The sequence below is a fragment of the Magnusiomyces paraingens genome, assembly GCF_902498895.1.
Source record: "Magnusiomyces paraingens strain CBS 517.90 genome assembly, contig: contig2, whole genome shotgun sequence".
NCBI classification, from domain to species: Eukaryota; Fungi; Ascomycota; class Dipodascomycetes; order Dipodascales; family Dipodascaceae; genus Magnusiomyces; species Magnusiomyces paraingens.
The window spans coordinates 599,413-625,301 of NW_022474068.1; the positions used below are offsets into that span (position 1 = coordinate 599,413).

The window sequence follows — 25,889 nt, forward strand, 5'->3', positions numbered from 1 at the left end:
AACCATATGGTTAATTAAAATAACACAATCATATTATTTTAATTTTGATATGGTCAGGTTACTATTTAAAAGGGTTACCCTGTTGAGTCTTTGTAATAAAATTAAGTTATTATGCATTAAATGGATGAAACAAGACCTGTTCAATATACAAGCTTGAAAGAAACACCACAAGGACAAAAATGCGTTATCGTATTCCGGGACTTTTAATCTTTTGAATGACCTTCTATTTTTTTTTTTTTTTTTTCAATACCGTTAAATTTTAAAACCGCAATCTACAAGAACGGTTTAACAGCTTTCTATCGACATGAGCTTTAATATTTGTATCTTGAAATTTTTTTGGGCCTCAAAGCATTCAGGGTTTAACTAAGAAATAAATATTGAATAGTTATTGAATTTTTCATGGAAGCTTAAGATTTGACAAATCAGGGTTTGATACTTTTTTGTTTGAATTTGAGTTTGAGTTTGAGCTTGGATACAATATATATATATATATATATATATATTGATATCAAGAATGATATTCATTTTCGACTCCAGAGCTAAATGAACTTAATATCTTTAATTTTTTTCTTGGTTAAAATGGTTTCATTTGCTATTTATGATAATTATCATCTCAAACCTTTACTGTAAATTGTCGCCTCTTTGAAAAGGTATTGTCGATTCTATTAATATCTTATTGCTATTCATTATTATAATGATAATTATCAATTACATTTAACATATAAAAAAGCATACGAAAATTTGGTCAATCGACCTTAAATTTGGAACATCATTTTTTTTTTCAATCACTTAATATTTATGACAGAGCTCCAAAAATTAAATTCACCCATTACCTACGCCTTAGAAATATTTTTAAGCTTAGAAAATAAGAGAAAAAGACCAAGGCCGGTTCATAAATATTTTCTAAAATTTTGATTAGCATCATGATATTATTCGGAAGAATTGCGACTTGTTCATTTATGGCCATATAAATTCCTTCAAGCTTCTACTTAGATTTTTTTACCGATAACAAAGGAAATAAAAAGAAAGAAATATGTGGATTTTGATCCACTGGTTTTATTTGAAAAACGGTTTATCTTCAGAAATATCGACATTTTAATATAGTTCATTCCAAATAAGAAAAAATAGAGGTTAGAAACTTATCACACAATTGTCCACTAATCCCATTTTAGTCTGAGACCCGTAGATGATATGCTTTGTTAAGGTTTTTCGTTGTGCTTGGTTGTAAAAGTGATTAGCATGCCTTCCAAGCTTACAAAATTTTCTATACGTAACTCATGTGTAAAAAAGCAGGAGAGAGCCTTTTGGGTGATTAGTAGTGGGTGGTACGTCCTTTAATGCCCCTTTGAACCTTTATTTTTTTTTTTTCTTAACACCTGTCATTAAATTTTTTTTTTCCCTTTCTTCCCCTCTATTACTTTTAAAGTCTTTGCTCAAATTTACAATTTCATAAATTTATTTTCATCAGATTTTGAGTAGCTGACAATCTCTTTTAATTTTTTTTTTACTCATTATTTTGACAATAAGCTGCCATAAGAATGTCTAGATATCCCAAGCTTCTTAGACTGGTGGTCTTATTGACCCTTTTAATTCTGGGGTTGGTTTACATCAGCACATATCACCGTGAATATGTCAACAGCATTAGTGATAAATCCATGAACACAATCTCAGACATTTACAAACAAAACTTTGGTGAAACTACAACTGAATCTGAGGAACAACAACCTGAAGTCCTTGAGGAGAAGCCAGAAAACGCTTCTAACGACGAAAAGAAGGCAGAGGAAGCTCCAAAGGAGCAGGAACAACAATCAAACGAAAACGAAAACGAAAACAAAAACCAGGAGCAAGAGCAAGAGCAGCCCAGCAATCAAGAAGAGCCCAAGAAGGAGGTAGATAACGCTGTGACATCTAATCCCCAGTTCAAGATCACCGACAATGGAGATATTGACAAGCCCAATAATGGTATCCCTCCTAAGCTAACTACATTCCCTGGTGCCGAATATGTCCGCGAAAATGCCACATTTGTTACCCTTGCCCGCAATAGTGATTTATGGGAACTTGTCGAATCTATTAATCATGTTGAGGACAGATTTAACCGCAAGTTTAAATACGACTGGGTCTTTTTGAACGATAAACCTTTTGACGAGAATTTTATTAAGGTCACCACTAACCTTGTTTCTGGTAAGACCCATTACGGTCTTATTCCTCCCGAGCACTGGAGTTTCCCTGACTGGATTGACAAGGATAGAGCTGCTCTTGTTCGCGAGGAAATGCGTGCTAAGAAGATCATCTACGGTGATTCAGTTCCTTACCGTCACATGTGCCGCTTTGAGTCTGGCTTCTTCTGGAGACAGCCTGTTATGAATCAGTTCAAGTATTACTGGCGTGTTGAGCCCGGTATTAAGCTTTACTGTGATATTGACTATGATGTTTTCAAGTACATGGCAGAGAACAAACTTAAGTATGGTTTCACTATTTCTTTGTACGAATATCGTGAAACTATTGCCACTCTGTGGGATAATGTCAAGAAGTTTTTGACCGAGGGTGGTGAAAAGTACCTGGCCAAGAATAATCTCATGAACTATGTTTCAGACAACAATGGTGACGATTATAACCTTTGCCACTTCTGGTCCAACTTCGAGATTGGCGACTTAGACTTTTGGCGTGGTGAAGCTTACCGTTCTTTTTTCAAGTTCCTTGATCAGGCCGGTGGCTTTTTCTACGAGCGTTGGGGTGATGCTCCTGTCCACTCTATTGCTGCTTCTTTGTTCCTTAACAAGAACGAAATCCACCACTTTGAAGATATTGGTTATTACCATGCTCCATTCCACCACTGCCCTACCACTGAGGAAATGCGAACCGACCGCCGGTGTGTTTGCAACCCTGATGAGAATTTTGCTTGGAAGGGATACTCTTGCACTCCTAAATTCTACAACGCCTACGGCTTAACTAGACCCAAGGGTTGGTCTGAGCAATCGGAGTAAAGAAAGAAAAAATAAGGCTTGCACATACACACCTAGGATTATCTATCCCAAAATTCATGATGAAAAAAATAATGATAATAAATGTTTATTTTTTTTTTTTTTTTTTGGTTTATTACTTTTACAACACTACATAGCACATTATAATAAATTAGCTCAAGATAAAGCTACAGGTTCACGAAATATGCATTTGGGATCTTGATCTTTAGTCCGAATAAGGTAATAATAGATATTACATAATATATTACAAACAAACCTAAGAAAAAATATCTCCCCCACTGCAATGCACTCTAAAAAAAACGTCTATCTCGTGAATGGAACCAGAAAAAAAAATAAAAAAATTAACAAAACTCAACATTCACCGTTCTCTGTTTACATAGAAGAATAACTTTGTTTGAAGCTTTTAATTAACTTCATATTTCCATTTTTTTTCATGGATTCATTATCTGTTCCTACTTCAACTTCTTCTCAAAATCCCCTTCTCTCTAACTCTTCCTCCAACCAAGTTTCTGAAGGGCCTGTTTCTGAGATAGGCTCTAGATATCAAGAATTACCTCAAGACCCTGTGACCACACAAAACTCAACACCAGGCAATCCAACAGCCTCTCTTACATCATCTCAAGCTCAGGCACAGGGAAAGAGAAAGGCAAAATCGGGTTCTGGTGTCGGAGCAGCAGCTACAGCTAGTAAGAAACGCAAGAGCACGACAACTCCTGTTCCTAAACGGTATGTCAGCCACTATTTATCACTAAAACTTTTCTCATCCATCTAACAGACCTTGGGTTATTTTGTTGCTCTGACCTATATAGAGCTAAAAAAGATCAAGAAAAACCTAGAAGACAACTTCATGTGCCAACTCTTGAGCATTATGCCTCTGCACCCGAAATCGAGGATGAATTTACGATTTGGGAGCAACAATGGCGTTCTACTATTAAGGATGGTGAAAACACACAAGCTCAACCACCTCCACTTTTGCCAGAAGGTTTCGACACGGTAGCGTTTTGCGGACCCTCTGGTGATCATGATCCTCATTTGATGCAATACTATATGCCAGTTGATAAAGCAAAAGACCCTTATCTTGTCAAGTTGTTTAAAACGGCTATGCGGAAAGCTTATAAGGCTCCTGATTTTCCTCTCAACTTTTTAGCACTACGCGACGAAAGACCTGATCAAATTAAACAGTCGCAAAAAAAATGTCATGCCAGACTGCGGGAACTAACCAAAGATTTTGATGATCGCCTCATTAATATTTTTTTTAAATTTATTTACCCCACTTTCCCTGTGGTTGACCAACAAGAATTTTTAAAAACTTACAAAACTGATCGTTCCTCCATAGACATAGCCCTGCTTTCGGGGATATATGCCATTAGCAGCATATGGTGGAAGTATGATAAATTTGAGCTATGCCAAAAGCTTATCCCTGATGGTCTTTACGACAAGCTTTATGGCGAATGTCGAAATGCTATTGAACAGAGTCTGCAATACCCTACTCTAGGCACTATTCAAGGTCTTCTCTTATTGACGCAAAAAAATATATCAAACAACATTATCCCAGCTACATTTGCTTCTTGCACTGATATTTCAATTCTAGTATCTACTTGCCATCGCCTGGGATTACACCTAGACTGCACAGAGTGGGTAATTCCTGCTCAAGAAAAACGTCTGCGAAAACGCTTATGGGCTGTAACTTATCTCGTTGAAAAGTGGAATTCCGCCAACTTGGGAATTCCTTCCTTACTTTCAGATTGCAATACAACATGGACCATCTATTCTGAACCGGACTCTGCTGGCCTACAACTTTTTGTTCAATTTGTTCGACTAACAAGAATTTTGGATCAAGTGGTGAAAGAGTTTTATTCTGTTAAGGGATATGCTGCTCGCTACCATGATTACAAAAGTACCATATACAAAGTTGAGACTTACATGAAAAAGTTGCATGATTGGCGTAATCAACTACCAGACCAACTTAAAAATACAGATTACTATGAAGCAGATGAGCCATCTAAGAATGGTGTTTTGCATCTAGCTGAAGTCACCATAGCAATTTTATTGCTTCGGCTTAAAATCCATCCTTTATGCACTGGAATCATTGATAGGCCAACTGCCGCAAAGTATCGCCAACAGGCTTGGACTACAATTCAAAGAGTCATTACATATACATCAGCTATTGATCATTGGCATTTACACTCATTTTGGCATTCAATGACTAGCTTAAATTTCTGCACTCTTGTATCATTCTTTTTGCTGTTTAAAGTCACAGCAACTTCTTCAAAGGAGCACAAAGATGCTACGGATGCATATAAAAAATGGGAAAACTCGTTAAAACGTCTTGCTGGAAGTTGGGATGGTGTTAACCTTGCTATGTTAAAAATCAACGCTATATACTCTTTTGGTAAAATACCCGAAGATGACGACTTGGAATGCGATTTCCCTAACGGGGGAGAAAAGCTCATCAAATACACAAAAAACACTGATGAGCAAAATAGGCTCTTGAAAAATGAAGAAATGAAAAGATCTCAAGAACAAGAGCTTGCTGCAAAAAAGCAACAGATGAAGGCAGCAACAGAGTTAAATCAGTCTAAATCACAATCTATGCAAAAACAACAACAGCCCAGATCTGTTCAGATAGATTTTCCAAACTATACAAATACAAACGACTCACCACCAATACCTCAACGAAGTTCTAATAGTGTCATGGAAATGCATTCAGCTGCAAGTGTAAGCCCAACTCCAATTCTTAGCCCCGAAGCTAGAACGAACAGTTTTTCGAGTTCAGGAAGACCGTCTGGAACAGGGTTTGATGATCACATTTCGTCACTTTTAAATAACATGACTTTTCCAAATGCACAATCAGCTACTTCAATTCCTGTCACTGATTCAAGAAGCCCATCGGGCAGCCCATATGATAGTAGCACCCAAATTATTGGAACCAACATCAGGTATAAAAATCAGAATAGCCACGAACGCAACTATAATATTCAAGATCATATGAACAGAGGCATTAGAAGAAGTGATAGTAATAGTAGTACTGGGTCAACAAGCAATATGATCCCTATGCCAATGAACATGAATATGCGTTTAGGAATGGGTATGGAAATGGAAATGTCCGTAACAATGGACATGAATATGAATGTCAGTACGAATGGAAATGGTAGTCGTCAATTATTTCATCACATGTCTGCGGAATCAACATCAGCGATTGATTTTAACGAGTTGGATATAAATGACTTGGGTCAAGAGATCCATAGTTACATGGAAATGGGATCTAAAATAAATATGGGACCGATTTCAGGGTCTAATTATGAAAACTCAAACCATATTAATTCACAAAATAATATTTCCATCCAAGAACAGCAAAACCATCTTAATTATAATGACTCTCAATACTATTCTGAAAATCACGAAGGTCAAGGTCAAAATCAAAACCAAAATGCGCTTTCTCAAAATGGGTTTGATATGAACTCTGGATATGATTCAGGGGGGAATGCTGATGAGGTATATTGGAGTTAATGAATATAATATAGTGTAATTTATAGAATTTAATATTTTTTTAAGAATCCGTTTTATTTATCGATTTTTTATGTTTCTTTCTAAATCAATTAGTTCCGCTTAGTTGTGGGGTTAATTGTGAGGGACGCGAATAAAAATAAAAAAAAATTTAAAAAGAAAACAGCTTGCCACCATTTTAATCCTCTTCTTCCCCCACACCCAATTTTATTGCTGATTAATAACAATCCAAACACCGTCATTTTCACCTTCTTCTTTCATAAACCCCTCACTTGAAATAATAATGATTTCTTCTCAAGCAGCTATGGAATCCTTTTTTCGACCTCACCGATTGTATGCCGTTGCTGGAGCTTCGGCCGACCCAACAAAGTTTGGCAATAAGATTTTGGCCTGGTACCTTCACCGACAACTTCCTGTGGCAGGGATTAACCCCAAATCCCCCACCATTTTGGAACAGCCTACTTACTCCAGCCTTGATTCTGTATACTCTCAAGTATTTGAGAAATCCTCAACCGATTCCGATAAGTTTTCTTCTATTGCCATTTCCGTCGTCACACCGCCCAAAGCCTCGTTGGCTTTAGTGGAGCACATCGGCCAGACTCCGGCTCTACGAAAAGCAGTTCGTGCAATGTGGTTCCAGCCTGGAACATTTGACGATGCTACTTTGGATGCAGCACAGAATGCAGGAATTAAAACTATAATTGCCCATGATCGATGCGTTCTTGTTCAGGGCCAAGAATCACTTGATGCTGCTCGTCGCAGCTCCGCTTGGTCAGAAGAATCATCGAGTCCAGAAACGAAACTGTAAAATAACCAAGCATTATTAAAAAGATAAATTATTAAGGGTTACATATTACAAGGTATTCTATGGTATCGTGTGTCTTTCATGTCATTAGTGTTCAGTGCAGATAGCAATAAACTCGGCTTCACTTACTATTAAATATTAGTTAGTATTAATTTATTGAAAAAAAAATGGAGTTGTACTTACTTTCACCGTCCTGGTCAAAATCAAATTCATCAATCATTGCTCGTAATTCATCATCATCAAGGTTTTCACCTAATTCTTGGGCTACACGCTTAAGATCAGCAAAGCCTATACGGCCAGTGCGATCAACGTCAAACAATCGAAATGCCCGCCGTATTTCCTCAAGGGGATCTCTTTGTGATATTTTTTGTGACATAAGACGCATAAACTCCTCAAAGCTGATGGCTTGTGTTAACAGAGTCTTGGGGTTTAGCGCAGGGTTACTTTTAGACGAATTGCTGTTCGCATTGTTTGTTGGATGTAAATCTGCAAGTATTTTAAGAACTTCGTCTTTCGTATGTTCAAACCCTAAAGCACGCATAGCGACCTTAAATTCATGAAAATCCAAGTAGTTATCATTATCGCTATCGAAAACGTCAAACTAAATCATAAAAAAACGCGTGTTAGTCAATTATTTAAACTCGCGTTTTACGTAACAATGTAGTACAAATACTTACAGCCTCGCGAATTTCTTGCTTCTGATCATCTGTAACTTCTCGAGTTTGAGGAATTTGTGTTTGTCCTAAAGGTTGTGTCTGTGTTGAGGGTTGAGATAATCGACTAGCTCCGCTAAGCTGGTGTCTGAAGTCGTTTGCTGGTAATGAGTTTGTATTAGTAGTTGCTGGTGCATTATTCAAGCCACTGAAAAGAGTCCGGCGTCTAGAATTAAATGCACCAGTAGACTGAGGCGCTGTTGAAGAAGGAATAGACTGATCAGCCTGTTGCTGCTGCTGGGATGATATTCCGGAATACATTCTGTCGTCAAGTGTATCGAAGAGTGGTAGTAGTGACGATGTAAATGCAAATCAAAACACTTTGGAGTTTTTTTTTTGTTTATTTACTTTTGTGTAGTTGTGGAAATGTGTTATGGGCCTGGATATCAATTACAAGTTATAATTTGTAACTAATCTTGTAACAAAGTTTTAAAAGCCGTCGCTCCCCAAACACAATCATGACTCCCTTTTAACAGTATCGTATTTAAGAAATCTATTGACAATCATGAGCCACTGATATGAATTAGTACTCTGATAATTTAAAATTTTCATTATCTTAAAAAAATTAATAAAAGCCACAATAATTTTTTTATTGTGCTCTTTTTTTTTAAGAAACTATTATACTAGAATTAAAAGAATGTGGCTTATAAAAATTTGAGTCCCGCTATTTGGCTTTTCATAAAAAACGGTTTAAAGCCAAGATCTTTCAATAAAATTACTGATAGCTGGATATAAAAATTTTTGTCAATATCTTTAATCAGTTTTAATCTCAAAAAATGTTAAAACTGTGGTATAGAAAAAACTGGTTTAAGACGAACTCGTAATTAGAGGTCAAAGTATTTCATTGCTGATATTAATGACTACTCATGATCAGGTTTAAAAGGTCTTTGCCGAAGAAATTTCTAAAAATATAGGGTAGATATCCAGATTAGTAAATGTGCGGCTTTTTTCTGCAAAGCAGTGGATATTTGAATAAAAATAACTTCATCAAAATTTACTAAATCAGTAAATAAATGAATTATGCTGAAATTTTTTTCTTGTCTTTTTTTTTCAAATTCTTATAATAATAAAGGTCTTATTTATAAATTTTAGAATCTCCTGGAAAAATTATTAAAACTACTTAAATTCATGAGTTAGAGTATCTACCTAAAATAACAAATTTACTTTTATTTTTTTTTAATTTTTAAGGTGTAAAAACTTACCACCTAGTTTTATTTTGGGTGTGTAATCTCAAGAGAAAAAACTTTTAGCTACTTTTAATTCTGTTAATTTTTGGATTTCAACTAGTTGAAATACATATTAAAAACTTTGTTTTTAGTCTAAGATCAATGTTTTTTTATAAAATTTACGTGTAAACTAAATATGATGCATAGTAAAAATGTCTTTTATTTATCTTTTTCAAAAACGTCACGATATCTATCCAGTATTTTGATAAACCCAAAAGCTCCGAAGCAGACTACTGTCAACAACCACCAGGGAAGTCCTGCAAGCTGCCATTCCTGGCCCTTGGTCATGATTAACCCCCAGAGAATAGGACCTATTGCTCTTGCAGTAGCAGCAAACATCTGTGATAAGCCATTGATACCGCCAGTATGCTTTCTATTTGGGATTGCTCTGTTGATGAGAAGCATGACTGCAGGGAATGCAATGGCCATCAAAAGAGTCTTTATCATCATAATTCCAAGCAAAGCGTACATTGGAGGGGTAAATCCATGATCAACAGCCTTCTTTTGAACCCAAGCAATACCTTTTGCTACTGCGCTTTCTGGAGGTGCGCCCACTAATAATAAAGAAAACGGCATAAGGAAATGCACTAGAGGGAACAACTTATTGACTAGGCAAAATGGTCCGTATGTGCCATATTTACCATCAACATATGGGAAGTAGAACATGACCAAAAATGTGCCCACAAGACCCGTCATAGATAAAAGGTTTCCTACTTGAACCGAAGTTAAACCAAGACCACCAACAAAGTGAAATGGAAGTTTGCTTGGCCCTCCTAGGGCAGGATCCAAAACTGGCGGAGTAGATGCCATGAGTGGAAGCATTTCGTCAAACACAACAGTTTGTAGAGCAATCAAAAAATACATAGACATTGTAGCTAAAACCGCGGGTGTAAGAGCTTCAAAAAAGGTTCCGTTAGCGCTGCGATCTTCTTTGCTGGTGCTGCTGATTGATTCTGCAGTAGGTGACGATGGTTGTTGCTGTAATTGGCCTAAAGAGCCATAGTTGGAGACTGTGTTTTCTGCAGTAATTGAATGATGATGAACATGATCATGATTAGTGAATTCACCGCTAATATATTCCATATCCTCTTCAACAACATCGTCAACGCGTTGTAGTAAATTGGTGGATTCAGTTGACTGGGTACTGTTAGCGTTTGATTTTTTAGAATCGTCAGATTCTGCCGATAGAACAGAAGCAGCCTGCTCTTCGTCTCTAAGTTTCTTTTGGAACCGTTCATTTCTGGCAGTTGCAGGGTTGAATTTTCCAAACGTCAAAAATTGGATAATTGCATCACCAACAGCCAAGCCAGGGTCGTATTTATTACGTCCCAAATAATCAGGATGGGATTCTTCTAAAAATAAAAATGCCAAAATTAAACTGAAAAATAGAAGAGTAGAAGTTACAATATTGGGAAGTAAAAATGGGCACTTTTCAAATAATTTTTTCCAGCGACTGTCTTCTGAGAACCATCCGGGATGGTTTATTATGGGGTCGGCTAATGAACCTCCAATCATCTATTAAGGTTATTATTAGTAAGGTTAAGGGCAGGGTTTACTAAAGTTTACTTACCGGTCCGATAACACAACCAAGCTGCCATAGCAACGACATGGTAGACATTGCCAGAGCTTGATGCTGTCTTTTGGGTGCGATTTCGCCAATAGATGTCCTGATAACACCTACATTACCGTTAAGAACACCTCCTAAGCAGCGGGCAATCATAGCCATGTGATAGGATTGAGTGGTACCAAACCAAAATAGTGAGATACAAGTTCCTAACATTCCAATAAGTAGGATAGGCTTGCGACCATATTTATCAGAGTATCGTCCCCAGTGAACACCAGTAAGGGCCTGGCATAAAGCAAAACTACCACTAATGTATCCGGCATATCGGGATATGCTAGCTTCGCTTCCTTGGGGTCGGAGATGTTTTACCATAAAGTATACATATGGGAATAAGGACGTCATGCTTACAGGTTCTGAAAAACGCACAGTCATAATGACAAACATTTGCCAGAACGGGAACCCATCCAGCTGGTCCCGGAGTGTATATTGTTGTCTTGTAGGCTTTTGAGGAGATGTTTCTGAAGAAACTGTAGCATCTGAATCTGTTGAAGAAGCATCTTGAACATCTTGTAGTGACTGATAATTTTTATGGTGATCTACACTGTTGGTAGACGACGAAGGAACAGAAGATCCGTCAGCGGATAAATCATGCCTACTTAATGGGGGTGCATTTTGCTGAGGTATGATTAATTTTTGTGTTGGCATTTTTATTTTAAAATAAAAAAAAAATGCAAAGTGATAGCTATCGAAACTGGTGTATTGATGCTCAAAAAATATTGCGCAAATATTCGGGTTCAAATGAGAAAAGAATGGAAATAGAGAAAGTTATGCGGGAAATCAACAGCTATTTATGTGAAAAATTTCGGCTCTCTCCCAAACTTACTATAGCCTTTCAAAGATTACTCACGGCCTTACCGGGTGTTATGCGGCTTTGGCGTTTTAGTTTACCTAAATCTTTTTTTTTATTTATTTTCTTCGTACGTTTTATCTTCCTTTTTAATCTTCGTTCAGATGTTTACTAAAGATTAAAGATTTCCAGAGATCTCTTTATTTATTTTTCGTTTTTTGTCTATTTTGAAATAAGAAGAAGATAAATTATGTCCTTCTTTACACGGAAATAATTTAACGTGACGATCCTCATCAAACTATTAATAAGTTAGGTATAACGGCCATAAGTCACAGGATGTGAAAAAAAAAATTCCGTGGATTCAAGCCACCTGATGAGTCAAACATAATAAGGGTTTGTTCCTAACTTAAATAACATTCGGTTCTATTAGGATTAATACAATGACCATAAATTTATCTACTATAGCTGAGTAATTTTCACTGGAATCCTTATTACAATAAAGTCCCCCTGTGCTCTAATCCTTTAAGAGATACAAACTTTAGATCTCAACTGTTTACCAAATCTTTTATTTAGGAATGACTATCGGTTTGTTGACAGCTTTTGGATTTAAAGTGAAAATTTTGCATTCTTTTGTGGCTTGAATGTTTATAAAGTAATTTTTTTTTTTTTGTTTTATGGACTCCGACAAAAAACATCCACAATATTTGAACTTGATGATTTATGACCAAAAGGTACGTGATAGTATCTTTTTAGTTCCGTGATTACAGAGTGCTCCGTCGGAGTCCTAAGAGAAATTTGTAATTACAATAACTATGCAATATGTTAGTCACATACATTGTAAACTAGAAGAGCGGATATAGAAAATCAAATTTCAAACATTGGATTTTAAATTTGGAATAAAAAAATACTATTTAGATTTTTAATTCGTCAAAAATATTAATGCTTTTGCTAAATAACTAGAAAAACAAAAAAAAAAACTGGAGAAATAAATGCCTAAAAATGTTATCAAAGAGTTAAAGTTTTTTTTTATTGTTGTTTACGGGTGCAGGCACCCCCCGTGCAACGTCAAAATTTCGGTTGAGTGCTCTTGTTTTGTAAAATGTGTAATGAGCCAAGTTAAATTAAATCTCGTGAAAAATCTCCTAAAATGGCCACACATTTTGTTAGCATGATTGACCATGATAACCATTAAGGTACATAGTTTTCAACGCATTGTATAATTAAAGTAGGCGAACATATTGGAGTGTTTTTATATTCTTGGAAGAACAAAAATGGGTAGTAAATTGTGGAGGTGAAAAGAAACAATTAGGTAAACAAATCAATTCATTGTTTCCACAAACTATTAGGTGAATTTTAACAAACAGCTAACCAGTAATTCCTGAATAATGAAAAATAATTTGACAAGTATTTTTTAAAAAAATAAATTTAAACTTTTAATTGTAAATCAATATTTTTAAAGTGATGCATTTGTTATAGCCTCGTTACCTGTGATTTACATTTTAGAACCATGACAACTAAATAAAAGAGGAAATTTAATACTTTCAATTAAACTTAAAAAAAAATAAGTCACGGAATAAAACCCATATTTCCTAATCTTGTTTAGGGTCAATAATTCCGCGATTAAATGCAACTTCTACCTATTTTCATTTTTCAGGCCAACCTTTAGGTATTCAAAATACCACATTTTATTTTGAATCAAAAGCACAGCTACCTGCTTTAAATGCACATTAATAGTTATAAAAAACACTAGCATTTCAATTTATTAGGCCTAAACAATCAAACTCTTAGACTTGGTGTTCTACATGTGAGCGAAGCGAACCATAATTTTTGAGAAAAATATGACAATCGGTTGACAATATCATTTTTAATATCTTCAACAATAACAATGGCATTTCATTAATTATTAACATACTAGCAATTCTACTCTTTATCTTCTAACATCCTTTTCTTAACGATTGGGGATTTATAAACACTATTAAATTTTCAAATGCATTTATATTGGATTTTAAGTGATGAAATATGTGATTTACAGCAAATGTTAAAGATCAAATCTTTCAAATAAATTTTTTTTTTTTAATTTACAATTTCCTTTTTGATAAATGGAATGGCTTGATGATTACTCAATGGCCTTATTAAAAAAAATATATAGAAAAAAAAGGTAAACGAGCAGAATTTCCAAATGCTCATCATGATCAGTCAATTTTTGTGTTTTGTTTTTTAAAAAAAATGATAAGTTTGATTTAACCGCTGTGATCATTAAAAAATGCTTTTAAATATTAATAGTCATCAAAAAGACTTTTTTCCTTAAACATGTTGCCAGATGTCACTGTGTATAAATATAACGCATTATAGATCTTATCTTTGGTCTAGGGAAATATTAACTCATCTAATTGTAGTTTCTATAAAATTCATGACTCTTTGTATTTTCAAATGTTCATCATAGCTAAAAGAAGGGACATCTGGAGCCGTTGTTATTTCTTGTTTTGAATTTTGAATTTTTTATTTCTAAAAGAAATGTGGATGTTACCCGGATCTACATTACACCCGGACAATTTGACAAAAAGATGTTATTTAGATCGTGAAATGTGACAACCCAAGGATAAATCAGAATGGAAGTTTGAAAACAGTCCATTTAGAAGGGCTTAATTGAAATTGATGTTATTTAAAAATTCCTTTTTCTACGCTTTTTTCATATCCTGCTCAGTTGTCTTCACACGTAAGGTCTACCCGGCCGAATTTCTTGAAGTGATTAGTCATAAACTTTCTCAGCCCCCCATTCTGATTGCTACGGCGTTAAATGTGTCACAACAATGACATCCGGTATCTGATGCCGTTGACGGTAAAAAGGAGATGGATTCCCCTAAACAAGCTTCTTGTTTAAATAATCACTTCTAAGTTATCATATTCTTCTGTTGATTTAGCCTGTAAAATGGAGGGGTCAAAATGATTACCCCGGGGAGTGCTATATGTAATGTGCTTATGTGCTTTTTTAGTGCTGTTCAAAGGCCGTTGAGTGTGTGGCGCTTTGTTATGTTTTTTGTGGGGTAAATTCTCAACTAGATTCCGGTAAGAATAACGGACTTATTTGTTCTTTACAGTAATGGTGTGTGGAATAGAAAGTCTAGGATTATTGCTCAAAAATTCTTTTTTTATTATTCTAAGCCATTTTTTTGAAATGCAGAGCAGATCGTTTAATGCTGATGTTTCTTTGGTGCGATCAAGATATAATGCAGACCGTTCAGAGCTCTTATCAAAAACTTTTTTAGGGCTTCCTATTTTGTTGCAAATATCTTTTGAAATGTCAGAAATAAATAGTGGTTATAGTACAACATGTTGTTTTCTTTCCCCATGAATTCAGTCGAGATCATTTGACCGGTTTTTGTATAATGTTTCTAACTTTTCATTTGTACATTTATGGTTATTTTCTAATATCTTCCAATGAAAGAGGATGTCTACGGTAGTCTTATACCTCCTCTATTTTCCCGTTTGATCACTTGAATTGTAAAGTCATACTAATTGATCAGGGTCACTAATATTACTATATTAAGGTTAATTTGGATATTCCACCTTTCTTTTTCTATCCTCGGGTTTATGGTGGGGGTCACTACGCAAGGCCGCACTTTTAGTACTTCTCAATAGGGAACCCTATCTTGGGGGAAGGACTATTATTATAAATATTGTCATACATCCGACAAATTTTATTATTTTCTTCTGAATATTTCTTTTCAAACTCATCAAAAAAAAAAAATTTTTTCAAATTATAAAATCAAAATACCAAATTTACAATACTTTTTAAATGTCGTCAGATTCTATAGCGCCTGCTAGTCACATACCTAGTCTGGAAAAGAGTCAGATTTTTAAAGATAAAAGCAATATAATAGAAAAAGAGGGGCACGATTGCTACCCACACCTTGATGAAGCAAACGAAAAAACTATTACCATAACCATACCAGCATTTTATTCCGAAAATTCTTTTCCTGTGGATGATAAAGCATATAAAACCGATGGTAGCTCTATTTCTGAATTGAATGGTGATAGCAGCGACCATGAGGCTGGCACCTCTTATAATAAAATGCACGATCCAACATACTTTCCGGAAGGCGGTTTATGGGCATATTTGTCACTATTGGGTGGATTTTTATCAGTATTGACAACTTGGGGTATTATTACATCCTTTGGTGTGTTTCAAACATACTATAAGACGGATCTTTTTAAACATTTGTCTTCATTTCAGCTTGGCTGGATTCAATCGTTGCAGCTTTCTTGCATTTTTATGGGAGGTGTCTTTACGGGACGTTTATTTGATGATGGCTATTTTTATTATTTGGAAATCATTGGTTCTACCCTTATCTTTGTGTGCTTCATGTTGGTAGCTGAATGCACCAAATTATACCAAATTTTGCTTGCCCAAGGTGTTGGAATGGGATTGGGTATGGGAATGCTTTTTGGCCCTGTTTTGGGCTGTTGTTCAGCATACTTTAAACGCAAGCGTGGGTTTGCAATGTGTGTTTGTGCATCAGGTGGAGGTGTTGGAGGTATAATTTTCCCAATTGCTGCAAATAATTTGATTCAACACGTTGGATTTTCTTGGACAATTCGAATACTAGCATTTATCGAACTTTTTTTCTTAATCATTTTGATTTCTGTTACTCGTGACAGACTCCCTTTCCATGTTCGCCAGGAATATGCTCGAAAAAAGTATACCAGTTCAATTTTCTCGTTAAACTCATGGGTTGATAAGACTGCGTTACATACACCAGAATTTATGTTTTTTGTTGGAGGTGTTGCACTTTGCTTTTTTGCACTTTATACCCCATTTTCTCAGATTCAATCTTTTGCCATATACATGAATGCTGATCCAAATATCATTACATACATTGTTGCGATTTTAAATGCTGCTGGTGTAGTTGGTCGTTTTACAGTGTTTTTAATTGCACGTTATTTAGGTGCGCTTAACATGACTGTTCTATTTAGTATTGCTGCTGCTATTTGCTGCTATCCGTTTTTCACTATAAATTCAAATGCGTCGTTAGTGGTTTTTACCATTTTTTATGGATATGTTTCAGGTGTAGTTGGCACTTTCCCACCGTTTTGTGTTCCTCATTTGACTGAAGATATTACTCGTTTAGGAACACGTTTTAGCATGTGCTTTTTTGCATTAAGTATCATTACTGCATTTTCAACGCCAATATCTGGACTTACGCTTGGACCTAATAATAACGAATTTATGCACTTGTCAATGTTGTGTGGAGGATTCTTTACAGGAGGTGCAATACTGATGATCCTTGGAAGAGTCAGCAAAGCTGGATGGAAATGGGAAGTCATATAATAGTTACTCTTACAATTATTATGACGTTATGAAATTCTTATTGCATATTTTTTTATTTTTTTATTATAACTATTTTGCATATTTTGTATAATCCTTTAATGAGTTGATGAAAATAAATTTACCCTAATATTAAAAAAAAAATAATCATTGAATAGATTTCATGATTAAATGTTCTTGCGGTTCTTTTGAGATTGAAGAAAACTTTGAAAAAGTGGCACTTTCTAAGTCTTCTTCGGTTTTTATCTTATTCCCTTCTTTATTTCTAAAATAAATGCGTTTAAACCACTTGTACATTTCTGATCCCAAAAAAAATAAAATAACAGACGCAACAGATATACCCCACTCCCATGAAATAGGTCCATGCTTGAAAACGATCTTATTAATAACAGGAATGTAAAGCAAAGGTGGGGCGCTGGCAAATCCCAAAACGACCGACAAAAACAAAAACTTATTACTCCAAAGATCTTTAAATACTTGTGTATATGGAGTCTCAGAATCAGGATGCATAGCGAAAACAGAACGACGCAAATCAATCACTTCCCAAGCCAAAAGTAAAAGACACCAAGTCATTGTCAAAAAAGAAGTAGAGCGACCACGGAAAACATACAAGCAGGATTCAGTGTACTTATTATTGCAGTTTTCACCCAGGTTTCCACTTCCAGCTCCATAAACAACAACAACAAACGAAAAAATACAAACGATAGCAATCAAAACACCATAGCACATCATATCAATAATAATTTCCCAAGTAAAAATTCCAGCCTTAGAGTTTACAGGAGGTCGGTCCATAATATCAGGCGCAGCTGCTTCAATACCAAGCCCCATCGCTGGGAATGATGATGTTATCATAATAACCCACAAAACCTCAACTGGAGATAATGGAAAAACTGAATACCCATCATCATCTTGAAATGCAAGTCCAATCAGTAAAAACAATGCCTGTGAAACATTACCAGCAAGTAAATGTAAAACAAACTTTTGAATATTAGCAGCCATGCGACGACCCTCTTCAACCGCATTAAGAATAGACGCAAAGTTATCATCAGACAAAACAATATCAGAAGCATCTTTAGCAACATCCGAGCCTGAAATACCCATTGCAATACCAACGTCGGCACGCTTAAGAGAAGGTGAGTCATTGACACCATCACCGGTCATGGCACAAAAGGCCTTACGGCGGTGGAGAGCGTCAATCATGCGAACCTTAGTCTGAGGAGCGCAACGAGCAATTACCAGTGGCAAAACGGGAAGAGCATCAATTTCTTCATCAGAAAGAGAATCAAACTGTTGTGCAGTCATAACCATTGCTTTAACGACATCTTCTGGATAGTGATAGAGATTATGCGGTAGAATTCCAACTTCTTGAGCAATTGACTTTGCAGTACCTGGATGATCACCAGTAAGCATGTGGACATTAATTCCAGCGCGGTGGCACATTTTAACAGCACCAGCGGATTCGAGACGAGGGGGATCATAAATACCAATTAGTCCTAAGAAGTGAAGATCTTTTTCGATATCGTTACGATTTACTTCTTTCCAGTTGATATCTTTGGGTCCAGTGTAAAGTTTGAAAGAAAAGGATAGCACTCTCTGTGAAAGTTAGTAAAAAAATTACTGTTAAAAATATTAAATCTTTAAATCTTCGTCCGAAAAAAAAAAAAAAAAAAAAAAAACTTACCAGACCTTGTTTTGCAAGAGCATTCATGTTTTTAAAAACCAACTGAGTATCTTCTTCTGTAAGTGTTGAAACGCCATTTTCATCAGGATTGGAGCCTCCATACCAAGTGGAGCAGCAATCAAGAACACGTTCTACTGCCCCCTTTGTAAAAACGTACACATGCCCAGTTGAATTTTCCTTGTAAATAGCACTCATGCGTTTAATGGAAGAATCAAAAGGGAACTCGGCAAGATGCGTGAACTTAGGGTTTTCACCTTCGGTCCATTTGTTTCTTTGCCAGTCTAGGCGGTGAGCAAATACCTGGATTGCAATTTCTGTAGGATCTCCATTGGCTTTCCATACATTATTACCAGATTCATCAGCCTCGCAATGAATATTTGCAATATTTGCAAGAGATGCAGAGTTTAACCATTCAGTAAAGTACTTTGGATGAGGTTGGGGGTATTCTTGGTGCACATCATCTTCAATGCTGTCCTCATACGGTGTATTAGGGGAAAATGTCACCTGACCAGTTGTAGGATTAAAAGCCTCGGTAGAATTGATTACCTGATAAGTCCCCACTGCAGGAATCCAAACCTTTCTGCCAACCATCTTACCTTGTGTAAGAGTGCCAGTCTTGTCAGAACAAATGTCGCTCACAATACCCAGCGCTTCGAGTGAATCAAGCTTCCGAACAATAACATTGCGTTTAACCATGACTTTTGTCCCTACAGCCATAGTGATTGTAAGGACGACAACAAGAGAACCAGGAATCATGGATAAGGCAACGGCAATTGCATAGACTGCAACTTCACGGTTAACCTTAAATTTTTGAGCGGCCATGACGACAATCGCAAATATAACAGCAACACCAAAAAGAAATATTGCTAATTGTGCTAGTTTTCTTTGAAGAGGCGTGCCCACATTGACTCCGAGAAATGCCCCAATGGCATCTTTGATTGTGCCGACGAATGCACCCACATAGTCTCTTTTATGTGCTTTACCAAACTCATCGCGTTTAACCGGTCGAAAGCCCTTATTTTGAGATCGCAAAGACATTGCAATGACACCAATCTCTGTAAACATACCACTACTAGTGCAGATACCAGTAGCGCGACCTTTAGTAACAATGGAGGAAGAGTAAGCCATATTAATGCGATCTCCGACACCGCAGTCAATGGGAAATATTAGACTTTGATCTTTAGATACTGGAAGAGATTCGCCAGTTAATAAAGCTTCATCGGTTTCAAAGTTCATGGAATCAACTATTCTTAGGTCTGCTGGAACAGTATCGCCAACTTTGACGACAATTAAATCTCCTGGGACAACATTAATTGAAGGTATAGTCTCATCAGTGCCGTTTCTTATAACTCTAGCGGTGGGAGAAGATAATGATCGAAGAGACTCCATGGTTTTTTCGGCATTATATTCTTGGATAAATCCCACAAAAACATTAATGCCAATTACACCAGAGATAACGCCGCCAGCGATCCAGTCCTTAATGCCGAAGGATATAGCCATTGAAATTAAAAGTACAAGAACCATTGCATTGCATACTTGTCTCATCAATACTTTAATAATCGAAATACTTTCTCCTTGGTCTAATTGATTAAGACCATATTTGGCAATTCGAGCTTCAGCTTCTTCATTGCTAAGGCCTTTAGTTGTACTTGTTTTGAATTCTTGTTCGGTTTGTTCGATTGTCAAACTCCATGGGGTCTGTTTTTTATTTTGAATTGTTGGGGAATTAGAACCTGACAGATCTGAAACAGAAGATATAGATTGAGCTGCTGATTTGATCTTAACGATGGGGAATTTTTTTTTACTATTCATTTTAATTTATTTTAATTATTTTTTACTTGATTTAATTAACAAAATTTGTTTCAAAATATAAAAAAGTGTACTAAATATATTTTTTTTTAGAAAAAGAGACAAAAGTTTGGGAAAACATCTTATATTTAAGCATAAATTTGAAGGGTTATCATCATACCCAAGAAAAAAAGAAATGAGGCGTAAAAACGTTTTCAAAAATATTGAAAATGATGATTTTAGTGATTATACTAAATGCGGAATGAGTTTGATTGAAAATAAAATAGAAAAAATAGAAAAATAGCAGGTCAAGTTGGTCCAAATATAATTATTAATATACATTTATTTATTTACGACAAATTTTCGGGAAAAGATCGAGTACCTTATAGGGTCATGACAACGGTTTAGTATATAAAGGAATGATCAAGTAAGCTTTAGTTAAAATTTATCTTTAAAATGGAGCTTGTTTCTTGGCTTTTTTTTTTCTCTTTCATTTTATGGGATTTGGGTACGTAGATTTTATCATATGAATATTTTTTTGCCAATTTGATTTTTATTATTATTATAGTAACGGAGGGGAGACTGATTTTCTTCTGTTCTAGAAAGGTTTGTTTAAGCTGTGGAGAAAAAAAAAATAATTAGATTTAGATTTTAAAAGCAAAATTAAGAATAACATGCTTGATTTAAAGATTTTTACTGGGCATCCTGTTTGTGTGTGTGTGTGTGTGGGTGGGTGGGTGTAAGGTAGAGCAAAGAAAGGCCCATTTTTCATAAAAACAAAAAAGATAATATTTTTTTTTCTTCATCACTTTATACTAAAATGTCAAGTTAGCGAATAACACAAGGCTACTTCAGACCACTTTAAGTAAAAATAAGGTGAGTTTCATTTCTTTTTGTGTTGTTTCTGGAGAACGTGGCACATAGATAGTATCAAGTGATATATTGGAATACGTTATCAATTTATTATCAACTTAAATATAGTTCGTCATCTTTTTTTTTTTAATGTATCATTGTATAAACAAGTTAGATTTAAATTCAAGACTTTTACAATTAATTTTGTGAATGATTAATGGTATTATTTATTCATTAAAAACCTATAAAAAAATAAAAAAAAATAAAAAAAAATAAAAAAAAATAAAAAAAAATAAAAAAAAGGTACGATTAAAAGAAGGGCCTACTACTTCATGGTTCCAATAATCAGCTTTTCTTGTGTATTATCAATAGAAATTGACGAATACTTGGAAAATGGAGAACTTTCCAAATCATCTTCAGGATTGTGGACGACTTCAGAATGATGACGGTAATAAATTCGCTTAAACCATTTGTAGAGTTCAGAGCCAGCAAAAAAGATAAAGAGCGCAGCAATAGCGACACCCCATTCCCACCCAATCGGACCATGCTTGAAGACAATCTTGTTAATAACAGGAATGTAAAGCAAAGGTGGAGCAGTGACAAAGCCCAGAATTACAGACCAAAACAAAAACTGGTTTCTCCAAAGGTCGTTAAACACTTGTGTATATGGAGTCTCAGAATCAGGATGCATAGCGAAAACAGAACGACGCAAATCAATCACTTCCCAAGCCAAAAGAAGAAGACACCAAGTCATTGTCAAAAAAGAAGTAGAACGACCACGGAAAACATACAAGCAGGATTCAGTGTACTTATTATTGCAGTTACTCCCCAATTGGCCGTTTCCATCACCATAAACAACAACAACAAACGAAAAAATGCAAGCAATTGAAATCAAAATTCCGTAGCAAATCATATCAATAATCACTTCCCAAGTAAAAATTCCAGCCTTAGAGTTTACAGGAGGTCGGTCCATAATATCAGGCGCAGCTGCTTCAATACCAAGCCCCATCGCTGGGAATGATGATGTTATCATAATAACCCACAAAACCTCAACTGGAGATAATGGGAAAACTGAATACCCATCATCATCTTGAAATGCAAGTCCAATCAGTAAAAACAATGCCTGTGAAACATTACCAGCAAGTAAATGTAAAACAAACTTTTGAATATTAGCAGCCATGCGACGACCCTCTTCAACCGCATTAAGAATAGACGCAAAGTTATCATCAGACAAAACAATATCAGAAGCATCTTTAGCAACATCCGAGCCTGAAATACCCATTGCAATACCAACGTCGGCACGCTTAAGAGAAGGTGAGTCATTGACACCATCACCGGTCATGGCACAAAAGGCCTTACGGCGGTGGAGAGCGTCAATCATGCGAACCTTAGTCTGAGGAGCGCAACGAGCAATTACCAGTGGCAAAACGGGAAGAGCATCAATTTCTTCATCAGAAAGAGAATCAAACTGTTGTGCAGTCATAACCATAACCTTGACAACGTTTTCAGGATAGTGATAAAGATTGTGCGGTAAAATTCCAACTTCTTGAGCAATTGACTTTGCAGTACCTGGGTGATCACCAGTAAGCATGTGGACATTAATTCCAGCGCGGTGGCACATTTTAACAGCACCAGCGGATTCGAGACGAGGGGGGTCATAAATACCAATTAGTCCTAAGAAGCAATGATCTTTTTCGATATCGTCGCGGTTAACTTCTTTCCAATTGGTGTTGTCAGGACCATTGTAAACTTTTCGCGAAAATGACAGAACCCTCTAAACGACATGTAATACAACTAAAAATGTTAGTAAACTCTTGTTCTTCATAGTCAAGTCTTCGTGGAAAACTTACCAAACCCTGCTTTGCAAGGGCATCCATATTTTTGAGAATCAATTGGGTATCTTCTTCAGTAAGAGAAGAAACACCGTTAGCATCAGGATTAGAGCCACCATACCATGTAGAGCAGCAACCAAGAACACGCTCAACTGCACCTTTGGTAAAGATGTGAATGATACCAGTAGCATTTTCCTTGTAAACAGCAGTCATACGCTTGATGGAAGAATCAAAGGGATATTCAGCAAGGTGAGTAAACTTGGGAGATTCACCCTCGGTCCACTTAGGTCTCTGCCAGTCCATGCGGTGCGTAAAAACCTGGATTGCAATTTCTGTAGGGTCGCCATTAGCCTTCCATGTAGAATTTCCAGAATCATCAGTTTCGCAATGAACTTTTGCAATATTAGCAAGAGAAGCAACATCGAGCCATTCGGTAAAACGATGGGGTAAAGGCTGGGGGCAATCTTGGTGGACATCATCTTCATTAGAGTCTTCAAAGGGAGTACCTGAAGAAAAGGTAACTTGACCAACAGTGGGGTTAAAAGCTTCAGTAGAGTTGATGACTTGATAAGTACCAACAGTAGGAATCCAAACTTTTCTACCCACCATTTTTCCTTGAGTGAGAGTGCCAGTCTTATCTGAGCAAATATCATTAACAGCACCTAGTGCTTCCAAGGAGTCAAGTTTACGAACAATAACGTTACGCTTAACCATAACCTTAGTTCCCACTGCCATGGTAATTGTGAGTACAACAACAAGGGAACCAGGAATCATAGACAATGCAACAGCAATAGCATAAACGCCGACATCTCTGTTAACTTTAAATTTTTGGGCAGCCATGACGACAATTGCAAAAATTACGGCAACACCAAAAAGGAAAATAGCCAACTGAGCAAGCTTTCTGTGCAATGGGGTTCCAACATTAACACCAAGAAATGTTCCAATGGCGTCTTTGATGGTTCCCATAAAAGCACCAAGATAGTCACGTTTGCGAGCCTTGCCAAACTCATCGCGCTTGACAGGACGGAATCCCTTGTTTTGGGAGCGTAGAGACATTGCAATGACACCAATTTCTGTAAACATACCAGTGCTAGTGCAGATACCAGTGGCACGACCCTTTGTGACAATTGAAGAAGAATAAGCCATATTGATGCGATCGCCTACACCGCAATCCAAGGGGAATACTTCAGTGGGGTCCTTGACGACAGGAAGAGACTCACCAGTAAGAAGAGCCTCGTCAGTCTCAAAATTCATAGAGTCAACAATTCTAAGGTCTGCAGGGATAGTGTCACCAACTTTAACAACAACCAAGTCACCAGGAACAACTTCAATCGAAGGAATTGTTTCATCGGAGCCGTTACGAATGACTCTGGCAGTAGGAGACGAAAGAGAACGAAGAGAGTCCATTGTTTTTTCAGCATTGTACTCTTGAATGAAACCAACAACAACATTAATTCCGATAACACCGCCAATGACACCACCAGCAATCCAATCTCTGATACCAAAAGAAATAGCCATTGAGATGATAAGAACAAGAATCATAGCATTACAAACCTGACTAACCAATACTTTAACAAGAGAAATACCTTCACCTTGATCAAGCTGATTAAGTCCGTGTTCAGTAAGACGGGCTTTGGCTTCATCAGGGGTAAGACCATTAGAAAGACTTGTTTTAAAAGCAGCCGCAGCCTGGTTAACGTTCAACCCCCAAGGAGATTGGGTTGCATCAGGAGGAACCTGAGGAGGACTAGTTGAAGGAGAAATAGAAATGACCCTTGGAGGGATCTGAGAAAAAGTTGGGTTTTTTTTGTTATCCATAGTAAGATACGTATGTTTTTTTTTTTTTGTTTATACAAAACAAGAGAAAAAAACAGAAGGACAAAAAAAAAATAGAAACAGAAATTAAAACCGGAAAGACCTTACGTTTAAATAGAATTTTTTTTTTGAGGGGTTGGCTAAAAAAATGCATGATGGAAGTTACACCTTGGTATTAAAAGCCAGTCCCAAAACCCTTAGTCTGGTCTCGTCTCGTCAGGTCTCTAAAAATCAATATAATCAATTTTTTTCTGGTATTTTCAGGTTCGTAGATTCTAAAATTTAATAGGGAATTATATAAACTGATTTAATTTAATTTTTTTTTTCACTTTAATTTAAAAACATTGATTTAAAAGGATTTTCTTATTTTTGATATTTCTAATTATCATGATTTTATCATTCTGTGAGCAAAGTCTTTGTAAAATATCCGACAATTTATCGTGTTGGCGTTGTGAATTGAAGAAAAAAAAAATGATTTTGTCAAGACATTTTGAGCAAAAAAATGTTGGCTTACTAAACTCTTAGTACATGTAATATTTTTATGTATGCAAAATGGAATACATATATTTACGATTTATGTTTACTATAATACTACAATATATGGCTTTGAATATTATTCAATGAGTAATTCTGCCAAGATTGTAAGGTTGAGATAGAAAAACTTCAATATTATATTCAAATCACCCGTTTAGTTTATATCGTTATACTCATAAATATTCCTAATTAGGAATATTTATGAATATTTATGAGTATTGGGCTTCAATCTTATATGAGTCAATAAATAAATAAAAAAAAAAGATTGTTATCAAGAGAAAAAATTTGCAATCTCTAGTTCCGTCCCTAATAATCAATTCAACAGACAACCCTAGCTGTTTTCATTTTTGGGGGAAAAAAACAACTGCCAAACATTTTTTCGATCGTCTTTATGACAAAATAGCCTTAGAGGAACAAT

General features: G+C 35.9%; 8 protein-coding genes across 8 annotated transcripts; 4 read left to right on the forward strand and 4 right to left on the reverse strand.

Moving 5' to 3' along the window:
- Positions 1-1,538: 1,538 nt before the first annotated feature.
- SAPINGB_P001929 (uncharacterized protein) lies at positions 1,539-2,984 on the forward strand (the record flags this gene model as incomplete). The annotated part of the gene is made up of 1 exon (XM_031996649.1): positions 1,539-2,984. One exon carries the CDS (start codon positions 1,539-1,541, stop codon positions 2,982-2,984), a length of 1,446 nt encoding a protein of 481 aa, XP_031852540.1.
- Positions 2,985-3,414: 430 nt separating this feature from the next.
- On the forward strand, positions 3,415-6,491 carry SAPINGB_P001930 (uncharacterized protein; the record flags this gene model as incomplete). The annotated part of the gene is made up of 2 exons (XM_031996650.1): positions 3,415-3,707; positions 3,791-6,491. The coding sequence occupies 2 exons, from the start codon at positions 3,415-3,417 to the stop codon at positions 6,489-6,491; spliced, it is 2,994 nt and encodes a 997-aa protein (XP_031852541.1).
- Positions 6,492-6,771: 280 nt separating this feature from the next.
- Positions 6,772-7,296, forward strand: SAPINGB_P001931 (uncharacterized protein; the record flags this gene model as incomplete). The annotated part of the gene is made up of 1 exon (XM_031996651.1): positions 6,772-7,296. One exon carries the CDS (start codon positions 6,772-6,774, stop codon positions 7,294-7,296), a length of 525 nt encoding a protein of 174 aa, XP_031852542.1.
- An 84-nt stretch (positions 7,297-7,380) lies between these two features.
- On the reverse strand, positions 7,381-8,267 carry SAPINGB_P001932 (uncharacterized protein; the record flags this gene model as incomplete). Its single annotated transcript, XM_031996652.1, has 3 exons — positions 7,381-7,421; positions 7,477-7,894; positions 7,971-8,267. 3 exons carry the CDS (start codon positions 8,265-8,267, stop codon positions 7,381-7,383), a joined length of 756 nt encoding a protein of 251 aa, XP_031852543.1.
- Positions 8,268-9,391: 1,124 nt separating this feature from the next.
- Positions 9,392-11,501, reverse strand: SAPINGB_P001933 (uncharacterized protein; the record flags this gene model as incomplete). Its single annotated transcript, XM_031996653.1, has 2 exons — positions 9,392-10,747; positions 10,803-11,501. The coding sequence occupies 2 exons, from the start codon at positions 11,499-11,501 to the stop codon at positions 9,392-9,394; spliced, it is 2,055 nt and encodes a 684-aa protein (XP_031852544.1).
- A 3,938-nt stretch (positions 11,502-15,439) lies between these two features.
- Positions 15,440-16,972, forward strand: SAPINGB_P001934 (uncharacterized protein; the record flags this gene model as incomplete). The annotated part of the gene is made up of 1 exon (XM_031996654.1): positions 15,440-16,972. One exon carries the CDS (start codon positions 15,440-15,442, stop codon positions 16,970-16,972), a length of 1,533 nt encoding a protein of 510 aa, XP_031852545.1.
- A 144-nt stretch (positions 16,973-17,116) lies between these two features.
- On the reverse strand, positions 17,117-20,462 carry SAPINGB_P001935 (uncharacterized protein; the record flags this gene model as incomplete). The annotated part of the gene is made up of 2 exons (XM_031996655.1): positions 17,117-18,562; positions 18,651-20,462. 2 exons carry the CDS (start codon positions 20,460-20,462, stop codon positions 17,117-17,119), a joined length of 3,258 nt encoding a protein of 1,085 aa, XP_031852546.1.
- Positions 20,463-21,615: 1,153 nt separating this feature from the next.
- Positions 21,616-24,940, reverse strand: SAPINGB_P001936 (uncharacterized protein; the record flags this gene model as incomplete). The annotated part of the gene is made up of 2 exons (XM_031996656.1): positions 21,616-23,064; positions 23,141-24,940. The coding sequence occupies 2 exons, from the start codon at positions 24,938-24,940 to the stop codon at positions 21,616-21,618; spliced, it is 3,249 nt and encodes a 1,082-aa protein (XP_031852547.1).
- Positions 24,941-25,889: the final 949 nt, after the last annotated feature.